The sequence below is a fragment of the Rhinolophus sinicus genome, linkage group LG06 (genome assembly GCF_036562045.2).
Source record: "Rhinolophus sinicus isolate RSC01 linkage group LG06, ASM3656204v1, whole genome shotgun sequence".
Lineage (NCBI taxonomy): Eukaryota > Metazoa > Chordata > Mammalia > Chiroptera > Rhinolophidae > Rhinolophus > Rhinolophus sinicus.
The window spans coordinates 161,285,831-161,312,245 of NC_133756.1; the positions used below are offsets into that span (position 1 = coordinate 161,285,831).

The 26,415-nt window shown below is 43.2% G+C and overlaps 2 protein-coding genes across 5 annotated transcripts in view; one reads left to right on the plus strand and one right to left on the minus strand.

Moving 5' to 3' along the window:
- The window catches only part of RBM4 (RNA binding motif protein 4), a 21,147-nt gene extending 8,489 nt beyond the window's left edge, over positions 1-12,658 (plus strand). Inside the window, exon 3 of the mRNA XM_074336743.1 lies at positions 12,466-12,658. Coding sequence (XP_074192844.1) covers positions 12,466-12,618 — 153 coding nt within the window. The 3' untranslated portion in view covers positions 12,619-12,658. The remainder of the gene's footprint in view (positions 1-12,465) is intronic.
- Positions 11,571-21,767, minus strand: LOC109450384 (RNA-binding protein 4B). 4 transcript variants are annotated; one of them, XR_012497643.1, is made up of 5 exons: positions 21,628-21,767; positions 20,518-20,941; positions 14,679-15,355; positions 12,865-13,086; positions 11,571-12,177 (listed from the first exon to the last, which is right to left on the minus strand). XR_012497643.1 is itself a non-coding variant. In XM_019737623.2 (5 exons), exons 2-5 carry the CDS (start codon positions 20,927-20,929, stop codon positions 15,236-15,238), a joined length of 747 nt encoding a protein of 248 aa, XP_019593182.2. In that variant the 5' UTR covers positions 20,930-20,941; positions 21,628-21,767; the 3' UTR covers positions 11,571-15,235. The 4 variants fall into 4 exon arrangements, 3 of the variants coding, with proteins under 3 accessions (XP_019593182.2, XP_019593181.1, XP_019593179.1); XM_019737623.2 differs by adding exons at positions 15,757-15,874; positions 16,532-16,628 and having other exon boundaries at positions 11,571-15,355; XM_019737622.2 differs by lacking the exon at positions 12,865-13,086.
- Positions 21,768-26,415: the final 4,648 nt, after the last annotated feature.

Genomic DNA, 26,415 nt, shown 5'->3' on the forward strand with positions numbered 1-26,415 from the left:
TTTGAGAACATGGTCTCCCTATAACACAGAATGAGAGTAGATAATCTAAGAGTAGATTTTCATAACTGCCAGAATCCCAGCTGCCCACATACTTTATTTTTAATGCTACATTCCCACAATAAAAAACTACTTTTAAAGGGAAAAACACTATTGTGAACAATGGAAAAATAGTGAATTCTAAAACTTGATTTGAAACAATTGAATTTAACTTGCTGATATTTCAACGTTAAGTTTTTTTGAAATTATTTTTGTTTAGGCTTCCAATCAAGTGTATCTGAGTTGAGGTCACATAGTCTGTGTAATTGACAGTTAACACTGCCATCACTTAGCTCAGGAGTTTTTCTTTTTCTTTTTTTTAAATTAAAGTTTATTGGGGTGACAATTGTTAGTAAAGTTACCTAGGTTTGGTGTGCAATTCTGTATTACATCATCTGTAAATCCCATTGTGTTCACCACCCAGAGTCAGTTCTCTTTCCAAGGAGTTAGTTTTTCAAGAGTAATGCTTTAATACACTGATTTCCCATAGCCTTCCTCTATTCCTAATGTTGAGTTAAATGTGATGAGCATTTGCTGTAGAGCTGGCTTAGCACATAATGAAGTACTGCTCGCTGGTTGCCTACTTACTGTGTAAGTACCACGTGGAGAATGCAAAGGTCAGTAGGGCATGCTGCCTGTCCTTACCTTGCCTCCACAGCAGCTTTCTGTTTAGGCCTTGGGTGTGCAACTAATGGTATATCACAGTAAGTGAGGTGAGGGTGGGAATGGTCTGTAGTGATAGCTTCTAGCCCAGCCTGGTTTTTGGTGGGTCACAGGTCTTAGGGCAATTTTCAGGATTTTGGGGTTTGACTTGGTGTTAGACCTCTTAATGTTCACTTAACAGTCTTCCAGGCATCTTCAAAATTGGGTTGACTTGGGTGAGTGCTAAATAAACCAAGCTCCTTACCCCAGAGATATATCAGCGCTGAACTAGACTCTAGCGGGTAGAGTAGTAAGAGGCTGTTTGCGTGGTGTTCAGTGCTGTTGCAAACTACTGGAGGGAAGTGTGCTCAGTGCTAGAGTTCTCCGCGCGGCCTCACGCTGAGGCAAATGGAATTCCCAGAATGATGGCAGTGGGAAGCCCCAGGATTGCTTTTCTGTTGAGAGCTTGGAGAATGGTAGTCTGGGTCGAAGCAGGAGAAAGTAGAGTTCCAGAAAGGGATGTCTCCAAGACAGAATTAAGAAATTCCTGTATTTTAGTATTTCGAGGAAATATTTGGTTCATTTGAAGAGTTGAGAGCTGGATTACTGATAGATATATAGGAAATAAAAGGGGTAAAAAACGAGTCAACAAAAACTTAACAATTACGGGGTTCAACCTGGTCATAATCATGGCCACACAGTAGTAAAATAATTGTCACCTAACTAAATCTGGAGGATGGGGAAGTGGGATGAGTGAGTGATGAGGTGTGTTTAGGAGGAAAACTCAAAATTCTATGGTAGAAATCAATAGTTTTTTAAAGTGGTAAATGAGAATTCTGAGCGTCTTACTAAGACATGTAAAGGTAAGGAACAGCTAAAAGGAGCTAAAAGTAATTGCTTCTGGGGAATAAGGGGCAAGAGACTTGAAAGCCTTGTACTATTTGTTAAAAATTACGTTCATGGATTATTTAGGTAAAAATAAAAAGTGTTGTCATGCTGACAGCTTTTTTTCGGTCTTAAGCCTGAGATGATGGCTTAACACTCACCAAACTTTCCAACTTTTCACCAAACGCAAATCGAACATAAGTAGGAACTTGTTTGTTTCCTTTATTGGCAGGTCAATAGCAGCCCTGAGATACAAGGCAGGGGTGATGGTGCTAGCAGTATGTTGATGTAAGACACTGAAGGAGGAAGTGCTGCTCCTGTTTTGTCTAACTCGTGAAGGCCAACAAAGGGAAACTGCTCTGTGCAGTGGGGCTGGTTGTTCCCGGGCTGAGCCTGCTGCTGGTTACCTTCATACCTCTATCCGCATGCTGAATTGTTTGTATGCAGTGATACAGCAAGATAGGATCTCGCAATTTCACTGTAAAAAATACTGAAACCAGATTTGAGAGTTTGGAGCTTCGTTAGTATAGAACTTCGATCTGATCTATCTCATCCAGGCTATTGGAAGCGGAAGGAAGTTAACTTTTTACCTACTGGCTTGAGCTGGACTGAGACTGATTGATTTGTAGACTCAATGGTTTAAAGAGCAGACTTTAGTAGTGAACATTGAAAGTGCTTTTTCCCTGGAAAGCCAGAGAAGGAGCCTGGCAGCTAGGGTGCCAAAAAGCTTCCTGTATAATTTCAGCATGGCACATCTATAGAATGGAGAGGCCCAGCAAAGATGGGGAACAGATTTTGAGTATGTATCTCAGTTAAAATATTTATGGAATGAAATTAACAGGTTATACGTATTTAATCAATTCTACACTTTGCCCACATACTTTATTTTTGGAAATTTAAGTCTCTATCCGTAGTTTAGTTGGCAGTGTTTTATAGTGTTAGTGGTACATAAATGATGCATCTTAAAATCAGTGGCAGTTGGATTAGATGAAATATGGTTACTTTGCATGAGTGCAAATATTATCTGAGCTGTATTCCTAGAGGTGGAATGGCATTTTACATTTTGCTGCATGTCACATTGTTCTCATGTTCCAGTTTATATTCCCACCAGCAAGGTATATATAAAGGTATTTCCTTAAACCCTCATCGATGCATCTGTTGATCTTTTCCAACCTGATAAGTTAAAAGGGTGTCTCATAGTTATGCTGAGCATCTAGTTTTATGAGTGAGGTTGATCATCTTTGTATTTTAAGAGCCATTTTTATTTTCTTTTTTCAAATCCTTAGTCCTTTCTAACAAATTGGGTGTTGGTTTTATTAATTTGTGGAAGCAGTGTATCAATTAAGGAAATTAGCTCTTTGTGATATGAGTTGCTAGTGTTTTTCCCATTTTGTCATTTTTATTTCATGATGTTTTGGCCTGCAGGAAAATTAAATGTACGGTAGTTGAATTTCTAGTCTTTTTAGGACACCAGGATTTTGCATCATACCTGGGATTTCTGCACTTGAAGAACATAAGAAAATTCTTTAGTATTCCAACCCTTTTGATCCCACTGGAACATAGCGTCCATTGATTCAACTTTCCATTGCCCCTCCCCCTCTTAATATTGTCACTTCTTACCCAGCTTGAAATCCATAGTCAATAATTGTCATTCTTGGCTGACACTATCGTTTTCCTTGCAAACCTTGGGGCTACCCAGTGCCCTGGCTTCATACTCACATGGCAGAACCACAACCCAGATTAAATCCAATTTACCTGATAGGTGAGGCTGAAGGTGACGAATTTCACTTTAAATGAGCACAAACTGTAGACACAATTCTGTCAAGTAGTCAGAGAACAGATCTCTGGTCCATTCTTCTTCCCTTGTATTTACTCAGCTAGTGACCTGCTTCATACTTACTGAGAAAACGGAAGCAATCAGAAGAGAAATTAGCATTCCCGTCACTCCTCACCTTCCAGCATCGGCACCAACGTCCCATTCCCTTGGTAACTGTTTTGGTCTAAGGCCAGTTGCTCTATCCCATTAGGGCCCGTCCTCCTGCATTTCTTTTCCACTCATGTCATCCATGTATCCTCTTGCCTGGATCAATCTTACTCGTTTGCAGTTGTTATTCCCATTAAATGTTTGTCTTGACTATTTCCCCTGCCAGTTACCACCACTTCATTTCTTCATTCTTTTTTGTAGCAAAACTCAAAAGCCTTTTCTATGGTTTCTGTCTCCAAGTACCACCTTCCATTTTCTCTGGGTCAGCCCTCTTTAATCAGACGTTTACCCCTACCATTTCATAGGGATGTTGCTTGTGATTCATGTTGCTAAATCATCTGGTCACTTCTTTTAACTTAAAATATCATGTCCGTTATGGTTGTGGTGGTTTCTCCTCTGTTATCCTCTTGTGACCCAGAGATGGAGTGCCACCATGTGAAATTTACACTCCCACACAAGACAGACAGTGAACACAGTCAAGTGTGTTTGGAGGTAAGAGCTTTGTGTTCAGGGTAGAGCTGAGGAAGGAGGATGGGAGAGCTAGAGCGGTGTATGTGTGTGCAGATCACTGTAGTGCATAGGGTGGCCAGGCCTCGCTGAGAAACGGGAGCAGACTTGAGTGAGGTGAGAGCCGAACAGACCTCGCATTCCAAGTAGAGAGAGCAGTGTGAACAAAGGCCCCAAGGTTCGGGATTGTAGCTGCCTGTTCTAACAGGAAGGAGGCCAGGGTTGAGAGTGAAGCAATGGGGAGAGTGTGGTAGGAGAGGAGGTCGGATAGTTAAACGATCATCTAGGGCCTTGGAGGCCTTTACTTGGTGAAACAGCCTTGCGTTGTTTCTAAGCAGCGCAGTATTATGCTGCAATACACTTTTTAAAATAGCTTGGGGTGGCTGGGGAGCTCAGTCGGTTAGAGCGTGAGCTCTGAACAACAAGGTTGCCGGTTTGATTCCCACATGGGCCAGTGAGCTGCGCCCTCCACAGCTAGATTGAAGGACAACGACTTGGAGCTGCTGGGCCCTGGAAAAACACAGTTCCCCAATAAAATTTAAAAAATAATGAAAAAATAAAATAGCTTTATTGGGGTATTCCTTTTTTACAATAAAATATCAATTTCAAGTACAGTTTGACATATTTTGATAAATTGTACAATTGTGTAACCATCACCACAATTAGGATATAGAACCTTTTTGTCACCCCAGAAAGTCCTTGCGCTGCTTTGCAATTAATCCCATCAGCCCCTGGTGAAGTCTTAGATTAGCATTTTGACATAGTTGATTACTCTTCCTTAACATTTAATTCATTTGACTTCCAGGACACGACACTCGGTTTTCCCACCTTCTCCTTTTCCTCTGCTGATTCCTCTTCCTCTCTATGACCTCTTGATGTTGGAGGATCCGTAGTTCAGATGTTGGTCTTTGGTGATCCTGTGGATTCAAATACCATTCTGTGTACAAAAATTCCCAGTTTGTATCTAAGTCCAGATGTTGTTCCCAAAATCCAGATTCGTATCCTACTACCCAAGCTTGGGTGTCTGATAATTCTAACACAGCTTGTATAAAACTGAATTTCTGCTCTCCTCCCCCTTTCCTTCCCCCATCTCAGTTGATGGCAACTTCATCTTTCAGTTACTCTGGCCAAAACCTGGAGGGTTATACCCACATTCAACCTGATAGGAAGTCTGCTTGGCTGTCCTCAGGCTTCCTGACTGTTAGCAGCCTAGTCAGGCTGGATTTTTCACCTGGATTTCCCAAGTTGTTTCCTAATTGATCTCCCTCCCCACTCAGCATTTGCACCAGCTCTTCCTCTTGACAGTCCTTGAAGGCCTGTTTTGTTTTCAACAGATTTGGGTTTTCAATGTGAAAAGGAAGCTGACCAGTTTTCGGGGCAGTAAAAGTGAGGATAGGGGTCTGTCCCCTCTTTTCTCCATGCTCCTCATTTAGGTGGTGTCTCCAGTTCCCTTGGCTTTACCTACTGTCTAGAGTCTGAAGATTTCCAAATGTTTATCACCAGCCCCAATCTTGCTCCTCTGCTTAAGCAAGCAGTGTCTGGCCAAGAGGCCATGAAAGCTTGACACTTGAATCGGTACCCATGGTTCCTGGGAATTTGGATAACCCCTCATCTCTCCAAACGGGTACATGGAGTTTCTCTTTGAGGACAGTGGTCCTCAATAAATGCTACCAGTTGTCCAGAGGACAGGGGCAGAAGAGAAAAGAAAAACCTGATTGTTTAAGAAGTGACGGTGGGGGAAGACCTCTTGATGTTGCTGTTCCAGACATTGATTGGGTTTTTGCGTGTGCTGGAAACGACCCCTGTAGTTTTAACATGAAATCCACCCCTTTCATTTCCCTGGAGCCCACAACCCCTAGGCCAGTGACGCTGCTGATCCTGTAGCGTAAGCCCCCTACCCCATAGGGATTACCCAGCCCCAAGTCTCAGCGCCAAGGTTGAAACCTTGTTCTAGGTGAATTCATCACTTCCCTTGGCTTTGTATACCTTCTGAAGGAGCCGTACGGTGCTGTAATACTCATGGCGTTTCAGAAACGTGAAAAAGAATAATGTACTCATTTTTACTGATTATTAAATGATATTTTGGCTATATTGGGTGAAATAAAATACATTAAAAATACTAATTTCACCTGTTTTTACGTTGCTAAATATGGCAATTAGAAGTTTCTAAGTTACATAAGAGGTTCATGTTTTCGGGGATAATGCTGATTTAGATGCTGACGAATCAGATTTACATCTTTTGTCCCAAATGGCTCTACTCAAAATTCAGGGACCTAAAGACCTACAGTAAGTCCTCACTTAATGTAACAGTAGTTTCTTAGTACTGGCAAAACGATGTATAACGAAACAGACTGACATAAACGAGTTAAGTTCCTGCGCGTCTCATCAACGTTACAACAAAGCCAGCTTGAATGAGCATCTGCTGTACGTGAGAGTTCTTGGTTGTCTTAACACATCTCAGCTCTTACATCTGAAATAGAACTCCTGAGTCTCCCCGCTCCCAAATAACTTCCTCCATCTTTCCCATCTCTTTAAATGGCATTACCATCCACCTAGCTGCTCCAGCCAGATTCCTGGTGGTCATCCTTGATTCTCCCCTCACTTCTCACTCCCCCTCATCCCTTTTTTAGCACACACACAGAAAACGTTGCCACTTGTGTTCATGTCTTTGCCACACCAAAGTTGAAACCATACAATCACCCCCCCAGGACCACTGCAGTGGCCTGCCTTCTGGCATCTCTTCTTTTTTCCCCCTCTCTCATCTGCCTTAAATTCAATCTCCACTCGGTAGCTGGGATGATGTTAACTATAATAATCAGACTGTCATTCCATAACTTAGAACATTTCACCAATGTCCCATTGTATTTAAAATAAAATGCCAATCCTCTCCCTTGGCCTAAAGCTCTTTGAAATATCTGGCCTCTGCCCCACACTCCAGTCAGGCCCTTTCCTCAACTACCTTTTTCTGACCATACTGGCCCTCCCTCTTTTTCAGATCTTGATAGACCACTTTCCTGCCTCGGGCCTTCTTTCTACCTGGAAGAACCTTCCCTTTGGTCACGGGCGAATTTCTTATCCTTTAGGTCTTAGCTTCAGGGTCAAGCTCACAGGGCACTCAGACAACCTCCAGCTACGTAGGTGCCGCTTGCCATTCTTCCCCATTATGCCGTTTGTGTATTTTGTGATACTTCCCCAGTTTTTCTTTTTTACTTACTAACTTTTCTTCACAAAATTTTAACCTCGGGGTTAAGGAATTGCCCCAATGCCTGGCAACTGCCTGACATATTAATAGGCGTTTAATAAATGTGTGTATGTCAGCATCATTTGAATGATGTGTTCCTCTTGGGGATCCCCTACCCTCTGCCCTGGCCCCCATCCATCCACTGCCTTAGCAGTCGCCCGTCAGTCATTGAGGAAACTGCCAGCACAGGACCCCGGCCTTGGGGCAGAACCCGGAGATCCACGGATGGCTGCTTAAGGCTGGAGACACCCCATCCCATAAGCATCCAGAGGTCAAGAAAGGCAGAGGTGGTGGAACTGTTTGATAACCTAAAGAGCCCTTTAGCTTTGCGATCTGGTGATCCCTAAATGCAGAGCTTGATTGGGTTTGTCTCTAGGTCCCACAGCTGGGCAAGAAATGGAAGGAGGGGAACAGGAATCTTTGAAGGACTGAAGAGGGAATGACAGCTATACCTCCCTGCACAGATAGTCCTTGATAGTTTGTTACAGATTTGTGTATTTGAGGGTCTACCTCGTCCATTGGTGAGCTCCAGGAGGGGTGAGACCCCATCTTTTGCTTGCACACTTGTAGTAACAGCCAATTGAATGCTTTACATTCACTCTGCACAACTCTTAAGAGGAAGGTATATATTATTTCCATTTTAAGAGGAAACAGGCCCAGAGATGTTAAGTAACATGCCCAAGGCCACAGAAAGGGCTTGGATTTAAGTCTGGGAGCCTGAATTTCAGCCACTAGTCTAGTGAGTGCTGAGGCCTGTGGCAGTGTGAGCTCTACTTCCGCGTTGGGGGTAGAACAATGTGGTTTGAATTTGGCCTGGATCCTCCAAAGGGCTGGCTAACCTAATACACTGCTGATTGAAATCCTTTTGCCAGAACTTCCCTCTTTCCTCTGGGGCCGAGCTGTCATTTCTTGCACTTCAGTTCTCATGAGCGGTAGAGCACAGCCCTGATCTTAAGGAAGCCCCGAGATGAATTCTTCTGACAAGCTGACTGCTCTTCCTAGGAATGCGTTTTTACTTCTCCCTCCCCCAGTCTCCTAGGGCAGGAGACTTTGTCTCTGAGGACCAGGTTTGTGAGCCAAATCCTGACAAGCCATGAAGCCAATTTTGGGCAAGTTGCTTCCCTTTTCTGGGCTACCTTGAACTAGCCAACCCTTTCCTGCCCTTCTGCCCACACAAACTGTGCAGGTCATCCATTACCCTGAGGGCCTCGTGTCTTTCTGTGCCAGGTCTCACTTCACTGTGTAGCTGCAAGTCAAAGGAAGAGGTGGATTGGAGGCCGCCGCAGGCCTCAAGGGCAGAGCGAAGCTTGGTCCAAGTCGGAGCTGTGGCTCAGTAGGTCTCCCCCTTTTCCCCTCCCTCGGGGAGGTGTTGCAGGACCCAGGGAGTTCTCAGACACCATCTAGGGGAATCTGCATGCTTTTCCCCCAGGCAGCAATATTTAAATCATTTATTTAAATTAGGCTGGGGTGATTTTGTCTCCTACTTGAAGTGACGGGGGTGTGTGTCTATCTGTCCCCAGAAACCCCCTCAAAAAGCTGACTACTCAGGAAGAAATTCATTGAGATGGAAGGTCAGGGATGTTAAGTCTTCATTTTCTTTTCCCCAAACTGAGCCAGGCACTTCCCCTTGGCCTTCATCACCCCTCAAAAACATTTCACTCTCTGTGGACTGATAAGTCTGTTTCTTTTTCTTTTTTGGCCTGCTAACCAACTGAGAGGTCCATTTCTGTTTCAAAGGAGAGAAATAAAGTTTCAATCTTAAGGCATAAAGAGTAAGCTATAGTTTTGGTAGGAATGCATAATTGCCCTTCTCTGAACTCTCACAATGATTTTTACATTTCTCATAGTAAATAACCATTTTCATCGTTATCTTCCTGTCTCTCATCTGAGTGAGACCTTGTCTCCTCTCCTTTGCCCCATAGCACTAAGGGGTGCCTTGTGCAAAGCCCTTAGGTACTCCTGGCCCACAATAGGTGCTCAGCAAGTGGGAGGGAGGGAGGTGCAGCCCATCCCGTTATTTATAGCTTCAATTAACCTCAGGGATTTAAACCCCACCCCCTAAAATGCCCCCCCATCACGTGTTCTTATGCATGGTCCTCTTCCTGTCTGAAGTACTTTTTCTTCCTTTAAGACATCAACTCTGTTGGCTTCATTCGAGGAGAGGCCCATTATAAATCAGACAAATCTCACATTTATAATGTTACTCACTTTTGTTCCTCTCCAATCAGTGATCTTTTAAGAGAAATGAGTCTGATCCTGTTACCTCCAAACATAAAACCCTGTAATAGCTTCCAGTTGGTCTTAGGGTCAAGATGAAATTCCTTAATACAACTTACAAGGCTTTCATGAACTGTACCTGTAACTTACCTCTTCAGATTTCTTTTTGCCACAGAGCTCCTTTTCTGGTTCCTGACGGGCATCACTGGTCTTCACATGGCTTGGAATAGCAACACCCCTCTCCCCCACCCCAGGCAGTTACTAGTGTGTTTTCACAGCACTCTGTATAGGTCCCCCCATAGTGCTTAGCACAGATGCAATTAAGGTTTGCTACTCTACTAGGAACATGTCTCATTCACCACCCAAATCCTGGCTCACAGCAGGAATTCAAATAACTGAATGAATTCAGAACTTTTAGTGTGAGGCCTCATGGGACTCTGAAATGGCCCATGAGAAAAATGGTCTTGGTGAATAAAAGGGATTTTGTACCCACAACATGAAATTTCTCATTTAAGAACTGACGTTTCGAAATAAACACATTTGTTCCTACTCAACAGTTGTCTTACATTGGCTCAAAACTGCTTTCCCAGCATTCCCAATTTTGAGGGGAATGAAAGGGTTTTCAAAGGAAAGGATATTTCATATGATCCTACAAGGCTTTTTTTCCTCATAAGAAACTTATTTTACCGTCTAAACTATGCTGTCCAATACAGTAGCCACTAGCCACACGCGGCTAATTACATTATAAGAAATTGTTTTTCAGCTTCATTGGCCATTATTTCAAGTCCTCAATAATCACATTTGGCTAATTATAATTTAAAAAAACTCAGTCTCTCAGCTTCACTAGCCACATTTTAATTACTTAACCACAGGTAGCTGGTGGCTACAAATTGGACAGCACAGGTAAGGAACACTTCCAGTACTGCCCAGTTTTATTGGATAATGCTGATGTAGAACTGTTCTGCAGAATCCAGTCTTTTTTTGCTTGTCCTGACAGTGAGATAGAAGTCAGGACTATGTGAAATTACTGTTAGGTTAGCACAGAGCACCAGCAACACCTACATACTTATTTCTTTGTTCTGCCTGGTGTGTTGCAGATCAATCACAAGGAAATCCCAGGAACTTTGCTTTACTCTCCTTTTTGTGTAACAGAGACAGTCCTGTCCCCTTGGGGAATACTGAAGCTGAAATGGGCCTTGTGTACTGCCCCCACTAGATGGCGTGTGTGCACTGACAGGTTAACCTCTCTCTAGCTGTAGTCTGTTCCCCCCAAAAATCGGGAAATTTTTGCTTCACCTATGTCAAGATTATCTTAAAGTATAAAATATATGGGGAAATGCTATATAATTATAAACATTCACAGGTAGTCAGAATTTACATGTCAACATTTCCATATAGAACAATAAAACTTAAGTAGGGCTGAATCCATTGTTAAACTCATTTTATGGGGATCTAAGCAATAATACAATGTTCATAAAATTTTAGAGGACGCATTTCATTGCAGAATGTTGTCACTGCCAATCATTAATACTCTTCTTGCTTTTTCTGCTCAAAATATGACATGTCTCCTGTCTTTTGATCCATCATAACTATCTTACTCATTTTAGCCAAAGTCGAATCCTAGCAAAATATTAACACCATGGGAAGCGAGAACTCTTAAAATAGTTTGTAAGTGAATTTAAACAAACATATACTATAAAGTCAAATGGAGTCAACCTGATAGGTCCTTGGTGATATTCTGGCTCCACCTTTTCCTGATGCAGGGTCCTTTCTCTCTGCAGGGCCCCCTTCTGTCACTACTAACCTGGTTTTGCTAGCCTTTCAAATGGAAAGTGCAGCTCTGGTATTTAGAAAGAAGGAGCGTATTTATCAATGTCTCAGGATGCTGGCTAACTTTTCTCAATCCTTTGCTGAGGCCACATTACCTACCTTATTAAATCCTTCCTTCTACATCTAAATTTCAGACATTGATTCACTTAAATTTTGTAGTTTGACCACAACTGAGAAAGAACCAGAGGATACTGGTTAAATAACAGTCACACAAACATAAAAAGATACTTAAGTGTTAGAAACGTTTATTTGTCAAAATATTTAAAAAAAAAAAAAGTGGGAGGAGTGGAGTAAAAACAAGGCTAAATTTCAGCTAATGCTGTACCACGATCACAGGTCAGACATAAAAAAACAAAACAAAACAACCCCCTCCCCCGCCCCGCAAGAAACCCCAATGGTCCTAGCAAATTCAGAAGATCAGCTTCAATGTTAGAGTCCAGAGCTAACAGAGAAGAGTAAAAGGTTGCTTGCCACTACATGGTCATTTTAAAGGGAAAGGAGATGTTGCAAGTGGACAGAGAGAAGGGCTCAACTCCTAAGGAAAGCAAGATAAGAGGGGTTCCACTGTACAGGAAAGGGGGTGTCAGCATAATCCTTACCTAGGGCTGCTCAGAGGCTGAGAATATAAGGAACAGAGTGAAAGGCTACAGAGACTTGTATCAGGAGGAAAGAAAAATTCAACTTAGAATTAAATTAAGAAAGAAAACATAGTTGGTCACAAACTCCTTTGTTTACTGAAACATGAAGCAATGGAAACATCCCGGCAAAGGGGACCGCGCGGAGCAAGTTCTCATATATGACCGCAGCCCGAGGGTTCAGTCCGCAATTATCCTACCTGAAAGAGAGCACAACACAAGAGGCTTACACAATGCCTGGAGAGCAGCTTGGCTCCGAGTACAAGGGCCCTGGTCCTGTCCTGCATTCCAGGGGGAAAAGAACAAAGAACAAAACAAAATCAAGTCAGACTGGATCAAACATATCCCATGTCATTACCCAGGAGTCTATTGTGACTATATAGGAATCTACTATAGCTACATATAGAACAAGAAGCAATCTATCTGGAAGACTGCTGCGTTGGTGACAAATACATCTTTCTCATTTTCTTAGCCATCTTTTAAGCAAGACAACCTCTGTGATACAAGGCTACTATCGCTGTAACAAAGGGCATACAGATATTATCAAGAACCGTAATTTAATTTTGGGGTCTAGAAAAAGCAGAAGATGCCAAAATCTCAAATGTGGCCAACTACACTATTCTGAATTTGTTTCATTTTAATCTTTCATAGTAAACAAGTTTTCAAAAATGACAGTCACAAGGGGTATCAAAGAGCGGTTCATTTACCCTCCAACATACCTACATGTCATACAGTCATAGATTTAGAGCCATAATTCTAGTAATCCCTCTAATTGACCACATTTCCCTTACCAAATGAAAAGAAGAAATCCTAAAATTCTCTAATTCTTCCATTGATGATGGAAACTCCAGACACCAATGGCTGGGGGAAAAAAAAAATTAACTCACACCAAGTTCCTCTACTTAATACAGACAAAGGGCCAAATCTTGGTCTTGATCTGTGCCAATCGACTTCAAAAGTTGTGACGTTCTTGAATCAGTTGTGCTAGGGTGAGACCCGAATTTGGATCCCCAACAGTTCTGGAGTATTTCATCCTGGCAGCCTCATTAACATCAGGCTCCTGGGACTGCAACCAACTCAGGGTTATTCAGTCCATTTGAGGTTCACACCTGGAAGGTAAGTTTCTTTAAAAGTCATCACTAAAAAGAGGTTAGTTGAACAACCACTGCTTGCAGTCAAAATTCATTTTAAAATACCTAGTCAATATCCTTTAAAGACCACATATACTAATTTAATATTTAACTTTGTTTCGAAACATTCCAGAGAGGACAGAAGTTATCTGATGATACCACCTGACTTCAGAGGCACATCCCACTTCATGGCAGATTCAGCTGCATTAAAAGTACAAATTAATGGCAGATTTCACACACTGAGATAATCTACTTCATGCGCATGAACACACACTGCTACACAATGGTCCCAGGAGACGCCAGTCTTGTCATGGTCATACAGGATAGAACTCATCACAAGTTCATGCTGTTTGCTTCTCACTATGAAAACGGCAAATCCCCATCTACACATACACCAAAGAGGGAAGTCAGGAACCCCGGAAACTCAGGGTACTAACTTGAACTTCGCTACCAGGTCTCCCTTTCAAGTGATTCTCAGTTTCAAGGTACAAGGACCACCATGAGAACAAAAGTTGTAGTCATGCCATTTCCACTCAGCCTAAGAGATTTACCAATCTCTAGAAACTCCTGATTCTTCTTACCCCTTCATCATCTTTTGGTATACATTTTCTGAAGTAGGAAACATTAAATTTCCAGGGTCACCGCTAATGGGATTTTATGCACATTAAAAACTACCTGTTTTATCTAGTTCTGTAAATGTTCCTCAAACAAGAAACAAAACAAAAATTGCTGGAAAAAACAGGAAGCATCAGGCTCTACGTGATAGCATCACTGTCTATGTAGAAATCTGACTTCGGTGCCCGTGGAGAACGAGCTGTTCTGGAATACTAGTAAGAACTCTGTGGGACAGTGGCATCAAAACATTCCTCTTTCAAGCCAGTATCTTAGAACGAAACACCTAAAATTTATAGGACTTTTATTTGACTTATAGGTATATATTAGAAAAGTTTCCTCTGCTAAAGGCTCATGACCTAAGTAGTAGTTTTATTAGCAAATGGGGAGTCTAAAGTTACAGTTCAGATTCTCACTGTGACATTCATTATTAACTCCTGAACCTGCACTCTTCAGCTTACACCACAGTGACTTTAGTGGAAAGAGAATAGGTTTAGGAGTCAGCCAGGCCTGAGTTGGAATTCTGGCTCAACCTCTCAATTACCAGATGACTTAACCTCTCTGAGGCTTAGTTCCCTTCTCTGTAAAAAAGAAAATATCTTAAAGGCTTATTGTGTAGATTAAATGATACAATATACACAGAAGGCACTCAGCAAATGTTAGTTCTCTTAACTGTTTCTGTAACCAAGATCTGCTTACACTTGATTAGAGAACAATATTCTAACAAACTGGGTTTGTTCTCTCAGAAGGATCAAGATGATTGGACTCGCCCTAAAACCTCCATAGGCCAGGTGGACCCCCAGCTTAAGCTAGAGGCCTATTTCAGACTGAAACATAACTTGTACCTTTTGGACACTCCTGTCCTGACAGCAAACAGGTGGCTTTAGCTCCTCTAGGCAGCATGGGTCTCTCTCAAGGGAACTAAACAGATCTCTTAGCCACACCCACCCCACTCTCACCTCTAGTCTTTAAAAGGCTGAGTACCGCGCTCGGTCCACATACTGCTCCCGCTCATACCGGGCCATGTCATACAGAGAATTCCGTGCAGCGGCTGAAGCCTGAGACAGCTCACTTTCTGGCCCATAACCGTAGCCCTCTCCAACTGTGGGGAGCACAGCTGCAGCACGACGAAGGGGGCTCCTGTCCCTTCCATAATAGGACGAAGTGGTGGCAGCGGCAGCAGCCATAGCAGCTGAGGTGGCAGCAGCACCGGAGTTCGGCAGCAGGTGTCTGTCGTAGGGATCCACAGTGGCGGAGTTGAGGTGACTGGTCACAGCTGAGCTCTGGACTTGAGGCAGATGGGACATGGTCTGTTCTGCGTAGTTGTACGCAGAAGCTGCTGCTGCTGCCGCCACTGCCTCGTAGGAGCGGACGCGGTAACGCTTATAGTAGTCGAGCGCTCCGTAAGCATCGTTGTAATACACGGACTCCCCGTAGCCCATGGTGTAAGGTGTACGCACTGCTCCATATTGCTCATTATACTGCTCGGTAAAGTCTGCCACGCGGCCCGAGCGATCTACCGGGCACTCTTTGGACCAGTGCCCCTCTTTCCCGCACCGATAGCAGCCGCTCTGGTCTCCCATCCCGGGCGCAGTCCTAAGCCGGCTGGTGGACAACTGCACGTGCATTCGTTTGCCTTGAGGAAATAGATATAAGATTTGCTATAACTCATCCACATTCTTTATCCTCCCCAAATGAAGTAAGCTAGTTGGCATAAGACACACATACATACACACACTCCTGAGACCCTATTTCAGCAATCCCCCCCCAAAAGAAGTTGAAGTTTTAATACAGGTTAAGAGCTAGAAAATTTGAGTCCTCAGAGACCAGTCAATACTTTCTTACGCGAGGAGCCCGGATTCCCTCCTACTTCTTTCTCCACAACTTTCCTTTCCCCCGCCCCAACACAGAAATTGAAAGTTTCCGCTTTTTATTGCTAAGACTGAAAAATTTTCACAATTCAAAACCTGCCAATTTTTCCAAATCAGATATCCAACAAAGCCCAGTTGTGCCAGATTTGGAAAGTGTCTTACCAACCTCTCCGATTTCCTCAGGGCCACGCAGGCCTGAGCATTCACTGCAGCGTAAAGACCACAGCGAACTTCTGTCCGTCTTGTCTCCTCCAGCCATTTTTGCGGTGTCACAGAAGGCTATGCTGGGTACACAAATCATGCCTGGCTCACCATCTGCTTTATCTTCAGTACATCTAGGAGTTACAAGACCCTCCAGATTTCAACCCACCCCCCCACTTTTTTCAGCAAAGGTGAATCCATGCCTACTGTGGAAAAGAAAACTACTTGACCAAGGTGTCTCAACGGGAAGAATTAGAAAGATCGCGAAGCAGTACTGGTTTCTTAGGGACAGTGTGTTCCCATGTAATGAAATGATCAGCATTTCATCCTAACACATGGCCTACAGTTCTTTATAGGGGGTCATCTCTTTGTTAGAAAAATGCACCATTTGCCTGAAGACCTCTGGGTACCCAAACAAACAAGCCACATCCATACTTCCAGGAAATGACCAGCATGAGGAACAGCTAAGAGAAGAAACAATCTTCGCCCTGGGCTTGTGTGCCACCAAGCCCAGGAACCCTTAAAGCATCCAAGGTCTTTAAAAGCAGTTTGAGAAAAAGAGTATTCTTGGCAGTATTTAGTCCCAAACTGCATTAAGACTTTGGAGATCAAGTCAATGCTTTTCAAATTGTAGCCAAAAGGCAGCCAGCACAGACATAGAGACGGGCTTCGCATCACTCTCAGAGGCTGCTCAGCGCAAATCCCCCCTCCGCGATCAGCAGGTGCTCTCTTTAACAGACCTTGTTCTGGATGCAGTTATGCGATAGGAGGCCTCGCGCTCCACCATTGGAAACAGCCCGATCAGGACGGCAGCCAGAGCAGCGCCATGCACTGACCCTGAGAGGGGAGCGGGTTAGTGTAGTATCACTTTAGTCAAACTCATTTCTGCCCAGTTTCTATGATTCCTACCACCCCATTTCTAGTAGTTGCTCCCTCCAACTTAAAACCCTTTCTTTAGCAAAAACAAAGGTGCTCAGCTTTGGACTTCCAGCTGCTGGCAGAGGCAGCATCCACCATCACCACGGATACAGTCAACAGATACCAAATGGCAATAGTTCTCTGAAAGCAGCATTTAGCCATCCCACTGTGTGCGGAGATTTAAACACTCCCATTTTAGTTCTTAGAATTTATGAAGGGCCACATGCTAACTATTCCTAGAACAGAAACACACAGATTTTTGCCCCAATTTGTATCACAAATTATCCCTATAATTTAGACTGGAAGACTACAAATTAGTTGGCTTTCAATCATGCATGGTGACATTAATGTGTGACAGACACAAACTGTGCTCCAATTCTGAAGTCGCAGTAACCATGACAATCTAAAAAGCAGCCAATCCAGAGGTTTAAAAGTACATTTTTAAGGAAAAAATTTCAATTTAACTTGCTTTTTACGGCCCAAGAACAAAACGCAGTGATTCTTGATGTTTTGTTTACTATATCCAATCTTCATGCCTGCTTTATTTAGAGTGGAACTCTGTTTATAAACATCTATGGCAAAATCTACCTCTATAGTAGCTGTGAAAAGGATTTAGTAAAATACTTTTACCTGAAACTAAAAGATCTGTAATAGAAGTGATGAGTTTTTTTCACACAATCTTTCCAAAGGTTGTAAACTAGGCTTTTAATTTAAATCTCCTAAAGTTCTTAATAATTGAAGAATACTGCCCTTCTCTATTACCTTAGGTAACCAACAACAAAGAAAACTGAAAGAAAGTTAAATTCTACCACTCTCCTATACTCGGAGAGGTCAAAAGTTTAATGATTTTCTGAGACCTCCAAAAATTACTGAAATGCGCTGCCAACATTTACCAGAAAACCAGCCCAATAAAAGTGTTTTCTTTTGAAAGCTAGAACAGAAAAGCGTATTAAAATGCTGAGGTGGGCAACGTGGGGTTCTAACTGCTGAGCTTCTACCCCATGCCAGGGTCCAGAGAAAGCTGAGGATGTAGCTGACATACAAGACTTCAATTTAATGCTTATTTACATACTGGGGGAAAGATGAGACACCTGAACTCTTACGTATTCCCAATTCAGTTCCTGAATTGTTAGTTGGGAACAGCTTCTTTAAGGTCTTCTTCAAACAGTCTGCTATCTCAATAGGGGTACAGTTTACTATGGTTTGTGTGGAGAGGAACCAGATCCTGAAAGACCCAGGTAAACTCAGGTTCTGCTACTTCCTGTAAGAAGTCATACAATGACAGCCATTAACATATAAAAGGTTCAAAAGATGCCCAAAGTGGCAGTCTTAAGGGTTACCTTTATTAGGTAGCTGAAAAGGCTTTATCGAAAAATGTGACAAGTTGGTATCTAGATTGTATTTTCTGTAAAACTGCGACTTTTCCAATGCTAAACTTTCTCATCATCTGGAGAAAAAAGAGCTAGTTATAAAAATGTCTGTGTGTAACTCGGAGTAGAGGGTTTTCTCCAGAGGGGCTAAGAATATGAAAACCAAATAAAGGATTTTTCTTTTCTAATGATGACATTTAAAAAAATCTAATGGATTACTGCATTAGTCAGATATCCACTTCCTAAAGTAATTAAACTTGCTTTATTAAAACACACTCCTTCTAAGCCAACGTTCCCCAATTACTGATTTCCATATACATACTTTTGCCCCATCCTTTTATTCAATTGTATATGAAAAAGTAAGGACCTGCAGTATTACACTACTAAAAGATCTCTGCACTTTGTACCTCACTTTAACTGCATTCTTTTTACACGGCTTGTTACCTGTCAAGAGAACCTCCATTTCGACCCTGCCACTATCCACTCATGATTCCCTCCCCCATCAAATGAAAATAATTAAGAATAGTTTTAAAGCTGTCTGATGTGCAAGCTTTCCAAAATAACAAAATAAAAACAAATGTAAAGAAGAAAAGCTAACTATCGCATTTTAAGTAAATTTCTAACCATAACAGAAACACACTCATTGTTGGGAACAAACCTTTCGTCACTTTTACTGTCGAAACACTTTCACATCTATTACCCCTCATTCTAGCCTTACTACCATCCTGTGATGCGAGGGAGGCACCACAGGGATCATTAACTCTCTTTTATAAGTGGGGAAAATGAAGCACAGAGAAGTTAAAATACCTGTCCAAAGTCACATGACTTTGTAGCAAGTTATCTATAACATCTGCCCTACGCTTTAGACTCGCTAAATGCCAGGTCACCACTGGCTGAGGCCAGAGATATCTGAGGCACTATCTGCAATCTCCACTATTTACAAACTCACCCCTTTCTGGTCAACGTCTCCTCTTCTCCCATTTCTTTTCTGTTTCCCAGGTTTAGCAGAGGCCCCTTAAGTACTTAACCCTTTTAGTGGCACCCAGACAAAACACGGTGTTAGTTTGTGAACCTGAAAAGTGGCAGTAAATGTGTGATCCAAGATGATACTGTCAACAAAAAGAAGAGATTTTTCTTTTCCGATGTTTTAAATCTTATGGATCACTACACTGATCCGTAAGACATAAAAACTTGTAGAACAGCACTGTCCAACAGAACTTTGAGGATGGAAATGTTCCATATCTGCACTAAGACAGTAGCCACTTGCCTCATGTGACTTCTGAGTGCTTGCAATGTGTGCAGTACAACTGAGACAGTGATTTTTACGTTTTATTTAATTTCAATTTAATAGCTACATGTGGCTAGTAGCTACCGTATTAGTATAGTTCTAGAGTCCTCAGACAACCTCCTGTGGTAGTAATGACAACATATGTACCTTTATTATTGAGATCAACAGCATGTTATTTACTAGAATATCTTACCGGAATCTCCTCAGAAGAAGCAGGGCCATCATTCTCATTCATCCTAATATTTTTACAAATTTCTCTTTTCTCTTAGGAATAAATAAGAGGTGGAGAAGAATACAGACAGTCCCCGACTTACAATGGTTCCACTTTATGATTGTATGAAAGCAATATGCATTCTGTACTTCAAATTTTGATCTTTTCCCGGGCTAGTGATACCTGGTACTGTCCTCTTTGGTGATGCTGGGCAGTGGTGGCGAGCCACCACTCAAGTCGCCCCGATGATCACGAGGGCAAACAACTGATACTCTACAGTGTCATATTAAACGCATGTTTGATTTATGGTCTTTTCCACTTCCGATGGGCTTATCAGGACATAATCCCATTGTAAGTCGAGGAGCATCTGTAATCCATGGCATGGTTTTTGGCTGTGCTTGTCTAGTTCACAGGCTGAACAAATTTGAGCACTCCCCCAAATCCAGGTTCACCACCCAGATTTAGAATACAGGGGTTCCTCCAGATCTCCCCGTTCTTTTTTCCCACCACAACTCATCACCCAAGACAGTAAAAAGTATAAATCCTATGCATTTGAACTCTCAAATAGAAGGCTCTCTGGTCAAAACGAAAGAAACAGGTAAGCCACAGAATTTATCCTCCCTTTTCCCACGACGTACTCATTTGCCCAGGCAGGTTAAACTTCCAATAGCACTCAAATGAATGAAACCTAAAGGATCCAGTAACCCAGTTTGTGATTCTATGCCGTTGAAAATCTTGGCAAACCTGAAAAGGGGAAGTATTTGCTTCTCCAAGAGTTACTGCGCTTAAGAGTGGTAAACATACCATCTTTCTATTCTTTCCTGCTAAAAGGGAATGGAAGACACCACCCGGCCAGCCCCCTGGCCCTATGTTCTTGCCTGTGCCTTGAGCTAGATAGACCCCACTCAGTTCTGCCACCCAGACCCCAGAGCAGTTCACCTTGAAACTCTGTGTTGTCAAGGCCCCTGATGGCCTCTACCGCATCCTCTGCCCGCTCCATGTGTACGAAGGCATAATCTTTCACGATGTCACACTCGATGACTGGACCATACTCCTCAAACTTGGCCCGAAGCTCTTGGTTGGTACAGGTGGGGCTGATGTTGCCCACATGTAACTTGGTTGAAGCTTTGCTCTTATTCTTGCTGGCTTCCACGTTGATGTTCACCCCGTGCAGCTTGTAATGGTGCAGGTTGCGGATGGCATCCTCGGCCGCCGTCTTGTCCTCTATGTGCACAAAGCCGTAGTTCTTAATGATATCACATTCCAGCACCTTCCCATACTGCTCAAAGAGTGAGCGGATCTCCTGCTCGGTGGCCTCCCGGGGCAGGTTTCCGATGAACAGCTTCACCATTCTGACAAGAGCCTGAGAGGGGAGAAACAAGATTTCCACAAGTTAGGGGTGGAGCCGGCAATTCCAGCGCATTGCATTTGGTTTAATCCTCCAAAGAAGTTCCTGGCACTTTCAAGTCCCTCACACAGACATCCGTTATTTTTTTCTCAATTGAGAGAAAGGTTTGTGAAGGAGTAGTGTGAGCTGTGTGTGACACGCAAACAGGAGGTCGGGGGGCGGCAAGCATTGCATTGTCCATCATCTCCGTGAAATGAGGCACATTTAAGCAACGGTTAGTTAGCAGTTTCACGTCTTAAAATACTCTTTGGGGGGAAGGAAAGAGATGAGCCCAAGCAGGAGGCAAGAGGCATATATCTGAAAGTCCCTGGTCACAAGATTTTGGAGGGAAATCTGTGTAGCTCTCCTCCGTGAGGTATCACCTATGAAGCTACTCTAAGAATAAAAAGGCTCCTTTCGCCCCAATCCTGGACCCCCCCAGCCTCCCAACCTCCAGCTCCTTCGCCCCAACAAAGACTCGACTCGACCCCTGCCCCGCCCCCTCCGGGGACCCGGCCCCGCCTCCTCCCGTTGTCTTCCCGGGACCTCCCGCAGCCAGAGGAGAAACCCAAATCTGGGGCCATCCTCGCCCTCCGAGGCCCGGCCTGGCCCGCTCCGGCCCGCCCTCGAGCTCCCCACACACCCACAAGACCCCCTCACACCTCCGGGCGGCGGCGGTGGTGGCGGCGGCTCCCGCGTCAGAGAGAACCCTACAAAATGGCGACGGCCGCTCGAGCCTCGGCGCGACCGGGCCCTATCTCGCGCGCCAGCTCACGCACGCGCGAGTGTGCGCTGGCTCTCCCCTCCCCCTCGCAGGAGCCGGGCGACCAATCCCACGGCCGCATGTAAATTGTTGCCCGGGGCTCAGCTCCCAGCTGCCCCGATTCAGGGGCGGGGCCAGCTGGTGATGGCGCTGCGGAGCGGAGGTCCGCCCGCCCCCAGCCCGGGTTAGCCAATCACCACCGTGGAAGGGGTGGGGGGCCGGCGCTCACGCGTCAGGAGGGGTCCAGACGCAACCACTGCCTTAGTGAAATGAGAAGGCCGGGTTGTCACTAACCATCACAATGGGTGGTGCTATAGGGCCTGCCGCAACGGGGGTTAGGGGCCGGCAGCTGATGAGAAAGGGTTATCTCACTGGGTTCCCTAAAAGGGAGCTTACTTAGCGGGCTGGCCAACCTCTATGGCAGCTTGGGACATTTAGAAATACAGACGAGCCACATTTTAAGCGAATCTAGTCATTTTTTGTAGAGCTTTAAACATCATCTAAAAATTTTTCATTGCAAACGTGTTATTCATTGGTAAGGAAACTGATAACCAAAGATGGCAGAGCTGGGATAGCCCTAGGAGGCATTCTACCCAGGATACCCTTAGTCATGTTTTGTTTGCTCGTGCATGTACGTGGGCTGGTTTCTCTCTTTAGCTAGAGTATAAGAACTCACGGTGTGTCCGTCACAGTTCCTGGTCCATGGTGAGCACGCCAAGGGAATACTTGGTGCAAAGGCCTGGACAGGTCCCTTGATTTGGGTGTGGGACAGGGTCTCCACGTCCACACCAAGCTGCTGGAGGACTAGGCACTTGTGATTCTCGGGGCACTTGCTAGCTTTCAAAATTCAGCTGTGGTTCAAGGGCTCCCCCTGGTGGCAAAAGGGAAGCTATTAGGTGGATTACTCACTGTCACCCTTGAACAAAGAACAGACGTTTATAGAGATTGATGGACTGAGTTTATCTCTGAGTAAAGCATGCCAGGGTTGCTGTCAGTCACCATTCCTCATTGTGGTGGCACCACAGAAGCTTCTCTGATACCACCAGGCACAAATTCCTGAGGCTGTCCTCTTCCCCCCAGCTACTTTGATATGTTTCTCTTCTCACTGGGTTCTGTTTGCTTCCCAGCCATTTCAGAAGAGGCACCGTCCTTGCAATTTTAGTAACACTCATGTTTGTCTCCCGCCTAATTCTATCTATCTCTCCCCTTCCCTTCTTCTCTTGGTCATTTCCAGTTTCTGTCTACACTCAGACTTTTGAAATATGTTTAGGGACCTCTTCACCCATTTCTGGAATGGCTTACACTCATCTTCTCTATACTGACTTCACAAACGGAGAGTCTGACCCTGCTATCGCCCACCTTGATACACTGTGTTTTGGGTTCTGTTATCCTCTCCAACTCCCAGAATTTTCTGAGGTCACAGAACTAATATCCTTTTAAGTTTTCACCCTTCTAAAATTTTCATTTCATTTACCATCCTTTTTTCCTCCGTTTTTATACTGTTCCTTCTCCTAGTTCTGACTGCACCATTTCCTTCCCCCCATCTATTTCTCGACTCTTATTGATTCCCTTTTATCTCTTTTCCCTTTTCCTCATAGGCAACCATTCTAATGAGTTTAATGTGTATTATTTTGTGTTTTTGCAAGGTTCTTTTTAGTGCATATCTGCTTTTTCCATTTAAAAATGTTTTATTGTTTCTAAAAAAAGTTTTGTGGAAATTTTCAAAAAGACACATGGAGAGAATATGATGAACTCCTATATACCTTTTGCCCAGCTTTGACAATTATCAACGTTTTGCTGATATTTCATCTAGCCCCTCCACTTTTTTTGGGGTGGGGGCTGGTGTTTTTAAAAGCAAATCCCAGACATGTCATTTCACCTATAAGGAATTCACTATCTGCCTCCAACTAATACATCAGCTCTATGCTATGCTAATATTATCTAATATTTATGTTGAAATTTTCCCTAGATTGTTGCAAATGTCTTCTTATAGTTGGTTTCTTCTAATATGGATCTAAACAAGGTCCAACGATTGTGCACTTGGGTAAATTAATTTATGTAAATTGTGTTGTAGAGCTTGTTGTTTCTGACTTTTTTTCACTAAGTGCGAGATGTGATAGCTAATCAGTGAGTAATACTCCAGTTTGCAACCACCATAGTTAACAGGTCCTTCTCTGGGTGTCAGACGTCAGGTTGCCTTCAACTCCCCACCGTTATAAACAAGGTTGCAGTTAACATCCCTATGTTAATTACGAGTGCCCTAATGGATCCATGTGAGACGTTGGGAGGGTATAAACTCAGGGGTGTAATTGCTAGATTATTGAATCATAGGATATATACATGGAACTAAGTTGGAAAAATTGTACCAGGCTACCCTCCCACCCGCAGCTCGTGAAGGACCCTGTATCTCAATGTCTATGCCAATGTTTGACATTATCCTGTTTCCCAATTTTTGCCAGTCTGATATAAAATGATGTTATCACTGTTACGTTAATTTGCACTTATCTGATTATTAATGATTTTAAGCGTCTCTTCTTAATTTTTTTGGGTTTACTCTTCTGTGAATTTCCTATTCATAACTTTTGCCCATTTTTCTTGTTAGGTTGCAGTCTCCTTTTTGTTGTCAATTTACAGGATTTTCACATATATTCTAGATATTACTTTCTTATTGGTTTCAAGTATCTTCTCTCGTTCCACCAAATTATTACCTTTGTCCATGGAACCCTTCATTGAACAGAAATCCTTACTTTTTTTATGTAATCAAATTAATCAATTTTTAAAGTTTGTGCTTTTGAAGTTTTGTGTAAGATTTCCTTTCCCCGAGTCACACATATATTCTCCTACATTTTCTTTTATTAACATTCATCTTTTTACCTTTCACATTAATGTTTTCACATTCACCATCCATTTAGAGCGGTGCTATCCAAATAGAAATCGGTTAGCCACATATGTAATTTAAAAATGTCTAGGGTGCATTTGAGATCTTGCTCCCTGGCATATGTCATCAGTTTTGGCTCAAATAAACTCTTACAAAAATTCTTAAAATTTTTCTTTTCTAGTAAACACATTTAAAAAGTAAAATGAAACAGTTGAAATGAACTTTAATCCTTTTGAAACCCAGTTATCACTAAAATATTTCAACATATAATCAATATAAAAATCTTTGAGATATTTTAAATTCTTGTCCTCTTCAGTCTTCAAAATCCGTCAGCATTTTACACTTACAGCACATCTCAGTGTAGACTAGCCACATTTCAAGGGCTCAGCAGCCACGTGTGGCTTGCGGCTACTGTGTTGGGCAGCGCAGATATAGTTTCACCCTTAGAGGTGGTGTTAGGTGAGAATGAAAACATATTTTTCTCTAAATAATTAATCCATTTTTATCTGTCTATATTTCCTCATTGATTTATGGTGCCTGCTTTATTGTACTTTTGTGCTCTAACCTGTCTCATATCCCCTCACTTCTCCATTCCATTGTCATCTTTCCTGGGACTTTTCTTCTATTCGTATCTGGAGGTGTCTCTCAAGACTTTCTGACATTATGCTCATCATCTTCTATGTACTGTCCTTAAGGATTCATGCTAAGGATTCACGCACCCAGGGAGATTCAGCTGCCACGTGTCTGCAGATGATGCTCAAAGCACATTTTCATTACCTCTCCACCGACTGCATTCTGCAGGACCTTCCCTTGGCTGGCCTATTTACACGTATATTTTACACGGTAACATGATAATTTCTCCATTAATTTCTCACCCCATATACATTTCCATCTAAAATTTCCAAATATTACTTTCCCCCAATCTCCAGGCTTGCCACCTTGGAGTGTAAATACCCAGATTCTCTGAACACTCCAAAATGTATGACTTTCTCTTCCTTCACAGTGGAAAACTTACAATTGTACCTGAACAAGAGACAGTTGTAGTGCTGACGTATTATTCCATTTAGTCCTATGACAGATAGGTTACATTTATCTACATGATTACTGTGAATATTTCTGAATGTGCTTTCTTAAGAGACAGGGATAATTATTCTGTGGGCTACCTGGTCTACCAGATCTCATGGTTGGAGACCATTCTGGGGCTGCGTTGTGCTAGTCCTGGGCCTGTACACACCTGACCCTGTCTTTGTCATGGCCGATGATGGTCGGGGGTGTGCTGAACACAGGGCTGCTTTCCTGGAAAGATATTCTCTGAGACCCCAGAAGAAATGGTTGTTTGTGTATGTACGGGGAACAGTGAAAGGACAAAGCTTTGCTACTGTAGGAGGCCACCAGGACAAAGACGATTGCCTCAAAACCCCCAATTGCCAACGCCAGAGATAAGGGAGAATCTTTTCTTTGTACTTCATTAGCTCTTGAATCTTCTCCTGTGTGTTTGTGTATTCACACACTGAGGATGTATCGCGTGGCTTCCCGGGTACTGTCACTCTATTGGTCAGTGGACTGGGAACCTGCTGACTTAACTGATCCCTGTCCTAACTCCCTTGATCCTCCATTGGGGAGGAGACAGAGGGGAGGTCAGTAATCACCCCCCCTCCCGTATGCTCCACTCTCCGCTGTGGGGCTGAGACTAGGTTGTGACAATGCTCTTCAGTCTTTGGTTTTGGAAACTGTTGAAAGAATCGAGAGTGAAGCAAGTTGTGCTCCAGGGAAGCAGTCGTTCACGGCTTTTTAACATTAATACTGCTT

Excerpts from the sequence above, each read along its gene's own strand:
- LOC109450384 (XM_019737622.2), bottom strand. The coding sequence starts at position 20,929 with ATGGTGAAGCTGTTCATCGGAAACCTGCCCCGGGAGGCCACCGAGCAG. Across the intron at positions 15,356-20,517 it reads TGACAACACAGAGTTTCAAG|GCAAACGAATGCACGTGCAG; the intron begins GTGAACTGCTCT and ends TATTTCCTCAAG.